The 5,498-nt window shown below is 47.2% G+C and overlaps 1 protein-coding gene across 1 annotated transcript; it reads right to left on the bottom strand.

Moving 5' to 3' along the window:
• Positions 1-296: 296 nt before the first annotated feature.
• Positions 297-5,228, bottom strand: LOC144694294 (maestro heat-like repeat-containing protein family member 1). The gene has a single exon (XM_078564627.1). The coding sequence runs from the start codon at positions 5,226-5,228 to the stop codon at positions 297-299; it is 4,932 nt and encodes a 1,643-aa protein (XP_078420753.1).
• Between the last annotated feature and the right edge of the window lie 270 nt (positions 5,229-5,498).

The following is a 5,498-nucleotide window of genomic DNA, read 5'->3' on the forward strand; positions in this document are numbered from 1 at the left end:
ATATAGCACAGAAGGAGGCCATTCAGCCCATTGTGCCTGTGCTGACACAATCAATAATAAATATATTTTGTTGCTGATGATTATTAGAGCAGTATCCTTTACAGAGCAATAGTGTACAAGGGGATAAAAAGAACACTCAGCCTCCTTCTCTGGGACATTGCTGAGTGGAACAGCCAAGGCTCCCACCAGGCTGATTTCTTGCTTCCCATTGTTTTTAACATCAGAATTCCTTTGCTGCAGAAACTCCTTCCAATTCCTGCATATTTCACTTTACAGCAGTTTTGTCCTGATGGTTGTTAGTACATGTGGAGGCGCTGGATTCCAGCCAATGTTTTCATGCGGACACTCTGCACATGATCTGACAGCAAGTTGGTCAACTCCTTGCACATCTGATTGGCGGCCGGCGACTTGGGGTAAGCTGGGGGAGCGTGCTGCATGAGAAAAGTGGCCAACGTGACCGCATTCTCCCGCATCTCTGTCTGTACACTGCTGAAGAAGGGGGAGCAGCTTCTTATGTAGTAGATGGTCCTGTCAGGCAAATCTTCCGCCATGTGCCGGGAGGTCACACTCAAATAATTCTCATAGTCCAGGGCGCTTTCCTCCAACCCAAGCGCTTGGAAGTGTTGGCACATCCTCTCCGACGGCAGCAGTGGGCCAAGCAGGGTCAGCACGAGTCCGGAGACCTTCCTCACCTCCTCGCTCCTGTCATTGAGGTGGAGCAGCAAGCTGGTCAGGGCAGAATAGACGTGCTCCATATATTCAGGGGTCTGCTGCATTCTGCTAAATCGGAGCAGCTTGCCCAGAACAGTGAAAGCGGCGGCCCTCACCTTATCCTGCCGGTTTTCGAAGAAAGGCTCCATCGCCCTTGCCAAGTCGACGAGAATGGCGCCTGCATAATCTTGCTGCAGGTGATCTATGATCTTTGATACACTTGCCATGGCTTCAACGGTCAGCAGGGTGTTCAGCTTGGAATTCTGATCCATGACAGAGACCATTGCGGGCAGCAGCTTAGCAACATGCTTTTCGATCTTCTGAGGAGCTCCAGTCCCAGCATTGCCCAGGCCTTTGACAGCCAGCCACTGGACTACAGGAGAATCGTCGATTAAACACCGGAGCAAGCTGCCTACAAGGGTGTCTGTCAGCATCAGCTCAGACACCACCGTGTGATTGAGAAGCTCTCCGAAATAGGCAGTGGCCGTGGTTCTCTGACTCTGGTGTATGTTAGCCAGGACAGGCGTTAGTTGTTCAATGATGTTGATCAGGTGAGAGGCAGCAATATTGACCATTGTGCTCGCCAGCAGCATAATCCCCTCATGGTGCCTCTCTGGCTGTTTGATCAGGTCCCAGCCTCCCTTTTCTGCCATCTCAGGAGCATTTCCCTTTGCCTCCCTCAGGAGAGCTTGAAGTATCTCAATGGAGTAATGACAGGCGGTCACGTTACAAGGCTTTTGAGGCAGGCTAGAGGACTTCCTATCTGTCTGTATTCTAAAAAAGTCCCGAGGCAATCGGGCCTGGACGCTGGAACTGAGATGAATCAGAACAGTGCTGAATATCTGAGGGTAAAGAATCTCAATCACAGCTTTTGAGCTCTGGTTACATATCATCTGGTGAAGAGCGCAGATTACAGCCTGGGGCTGGTGAGGTTCTGCATTTGTCATAATGCTGAAAAGAGACTCTTTGCTGCTTTCATACAAAAGCTTCAAATTGTCCAGTAAGTACTTGATTGAGGGCACGGCCACTGAGTTGGCTTTGAGTAGGGATCTCCACACCTCACTAATGTAATCGTCAAATGGAACGGGGAACCATAGGAGACAGGGTAATACAACTGGCATATGCTGGGATGCCAGGCTGGTCATAGAACGTATCACCATCTGTATTATGTGTAGCTGGTTAATTGGCTGTAGCTCTTTGTGGAGGGCTTTGATTATCATAGGGACATCAGTGAGGCTGGCCCCACATTTTGTAATGAGGACATTCGTAACAATCGAAGCTGCATAGGAACCGTTGGAGTTATCGTCGCTAAGACCCAGGAACAATGTGAAAAGTAAATTTAACAGCTGGTCATGGGGCGTGCATTTCGAAAGAACTTTTCCAATATCAGTGCAGATTTGAAATAAGGATTGGCAGTTGCCATGATGCAACCCTTCTTTGATGGCTTTCAGGTGTTCCACCTCTGTGTCTTTCAGATCCGCAGGCATCCCCTCGAAACGCAACTGAATGTAAAGTAGAACATACAAGCATTCAATGGCAGTCTCCCTTACAACACGCAATGGGTCTGTGCACCGAAGCACCATGTATCCAATAAGAACCGACAGATTGTGCGATGAAACCTTCTCATCAGTGCCAATTTGTTCCAGGTAAAACACCAGGAGTTGTAAAGAAGTCTCAATTGCCATTTCCCGTGCATAGTCTTTTCTGGATTGAATCCAGATTTCCACATTAGTGAACACTAACTGAAGTCCAGCAGGCGACAAGTCGGAAAGCAAAAGCTGCTTCAGAAAGTCCAGCAGCGACTCCATTGTCTCATGAAAGAGCGCCTGCCTCTCTGCCATGTTTATGTTTGGGTGTTCATTGACTGTGCTGGCTTCCAAACGTGGCAAGTTGAAAACGCTACTGAGGCATGTTTGAATCAATTGCCTGTTTTCACTGAGTTGGGGCTGGAGTTTTAAGAGGGAAGTACAGGCGTTGATGGCGGATTTTCGGACAGAGGTCAAGAGTGCTTCTGTTGGCTCAGCCTTGATGAGCTCCTGCATGTAGGTCAGCAGTTCAGTCTTTCTGCTGAAGCTGTAGCTAGGCATTTCATCAGATTGGCCGGCTAGGGCTAACTGAGTTACTGTCTGGATCAGACTTAATTTCAGTGTTAGGTCCTTGACCTCAATCTTCATCCCCAATATCTTGATGTTGTAATGGTTGAGGACATTCTCTACAATTTCAGTGTCTATTCTGGATGGAGTGAGGTCCTTTGGAGAGTGTGACATGATATGCCCATAGCATGAGATGAGTGTGCTTTTCACTTTTATTATTTCAATGTCCTCCTGATCCTTAATAATTTGAAAGTAACTTGCAGTCTTCTTAAAAATGTTTAGCTTCGCAAATTCCTTCAGCAGATTTAGTATAGTGTCCAAGTGGGTTACAGCACAGTAGCCAACCCCAAAGGCTATACCCTCTTTCTCCAATGCTTCGTTGTGCCGCACAGTCTGCAGCATCTCCTGTAGATTCCTCTTTATCACTTCTTCATTCTGACTAAGTTGCAGCACTGCACCCAAACATTTGTACACGAACCCCTTCTCTTGTGGCAAATTATAATGGCTGTGAAGGTGGTTAATCAGTTCCTTACCAAGCTGGCTAAGCCAATCCCCATCCCCTACCAACTCCAGTGTCTGGAACAAAACCTTCACCAGCTTTTCTTCCCATTGGCTCTGGAGCAGGGGCTTCTTGGCATTCTCCTGCAGATAGTCAAGCAGAGTTGGAAACTCCTTTTCCCAGACTTGAGGTGCTGCCAGGTGGATGTCAGTGCCCAGGACTTGCAGCAGAATCAGAGCAGGTGCACACCAGCCTTTCCCCTGTTGTAGAGATGATGACATAGTCAGCAGCCTTGTCAGCAGTGCATGAGGCCCAGGGATATTTGGATTCTCTTTGTAATTGAGAAAACTTTCTGTTGACCCAGCTTCTAGTTTCTTCATTGCAAGGGACACCAAGGAATTGCAAACTGTAGCTAAGGCATTCGTGCATCGTACTGGAATAATAAACTCAAAGAGAAATGGCCAGAGAACATTGTCAATCGGTAGCGCTGTCAATAATCTCATCAGGTCTTCGCACCACCTCCTTAAAGCGCGGTCTGTGACCACATATGCCGTGACATCGTAGGAGTCCTCAGTGGTATCCCCATCCTCCACAACAGGCAGAGCACATTGCCGGATAATAAACTCCACCATTTCCTTTCCTCCCTCCAAATGGAGGTAGTTGTGACGGGCCATGGTGTATATTATCTGGCCAAGTTTTCCCTTCACTCTGTTATCATTGGCTAAAACCAGTACCTTCATACCTGTCAGAATCTGATTCTTCTGACTGGCCATGTACAGAGGGACCATATTGATAAGGTGATCCAGCACAGTCAGTGTCCCCAGTCGAATTTGGTTGTTGGTGCTCTCTAGCTTCAGCAGAAGAAATTCTACAATCTGATAAGTAAAGGATGGTGTCAGAAGCTTGAAGCAGCAAAGGATTTCTTTTTGCTGCTTCTGAGAGTAAAGGTTAGTGGGCTGCTCCACCGCAATGCAAATCTGATTGTGTAAATTGACAAGCAAGTTGTCGACTTGTAGCACCAACTCCTCACTGTTCCTCTCTACGGCAGTGTGCAGTACACCATACAGACCCTGTGTCACACAAAAATCACTAGAGGTTTCCTGGTACATGGACAGGATCACCGGGATTAACCTGGGTAATTCATTCTCCAATTTGTCAAAGGGAATCAGATGGGTTATCTGGCCTAGAGTCTCGATCACTGCTGTGCTCACATTGCGTTCATTCAAGGGCAGCCACACATCGAACAGGATGTCATAAGCATCGGAAAACTCCTGGAAAAATAAATTCTTCTTCACCGTAGGGTCTGGGGCCTCCTCTATGTCGAATAGGTAGGCAAGGATGCTTTCACTAAAAATCCCCAAAGCAAAACAGAATACCCACTTGGTTTTCTCTTCTGTGACTGCAGAGAGCATGGTCAGTACAGTATGGAGGACTGGCTTCAGCAAAGGGACCATGAAATGCACGTGTTCTTTACAGAGGTTGGCTAGCGCCAGCACCACAAAGTAAAAGGGGCTCATCCTCGGTTGAAACATTGACAGCAGCTCATCAAAAGCCTCCTTGGTAAACCAATGGCCCACATTCAGTAGGAGTCGGCTTGCGACCTCCTGGTACTCATCAGACACATCCTTCGATTTGGTCATTTCTACGGAAGCCAACGTGATGAGCTTTTTTGCCGCCACCCGGCCCAAATCGTCAATATTGTCCTTTACCAGCTGTGCCATCGCCTTTAACAGTGCAGTGCGCCGTACCAGCGGCAGCCGCCTGTGGTGGATGATATACTTGCGACAGAACATTAGCACCCCTTCTGCATCTGCATGTCCAAGTTCCTGCAGGGACTCGAAAACTGCCCTTTTAACCAAGCCGTGTTCATCCAAAGCCACTTCCATAATTAAATTCAGCAAAGCTTCCATTTTGCTGCTTGCCATATTTGCTGTAAGTCACTCTAAATCCCAGATGTTTACGCTCTCTGCTGAAGTTTTGTAGCAATCTCTTTCTGTCTTTGTTTCCTGGAGCAGGATGCCCCACCCTGTGCAATCTCTTCCTCAGAGTTTCTTTTTATATTCCTTTCTTTATCCCTTACAGAACAGTAACGCTTTGGAACTAGTGAACTCAACCATGGCTCTTTACTTCCAATTTCCTATTCTCTAATTCTACATATGTATTAAATCTGATGGATATTTTAATCGCTTCTGTCC

The sequence above is a fragment of the Cetorhinus maximus genome, chromosome 19 (assembly GCF_964194155.1).
Source record: "Cetorhinus maximus chromosome 19, sCetMax3.hap1.1, whole genome shotgun sequence".
Lineage (NCBI taxonomy): Eukaryota > Metazoa > Chordata > Chondrichthyes > Lamniformes > Cetorhinidae > Cetorhinus > Cetorhinus maximus.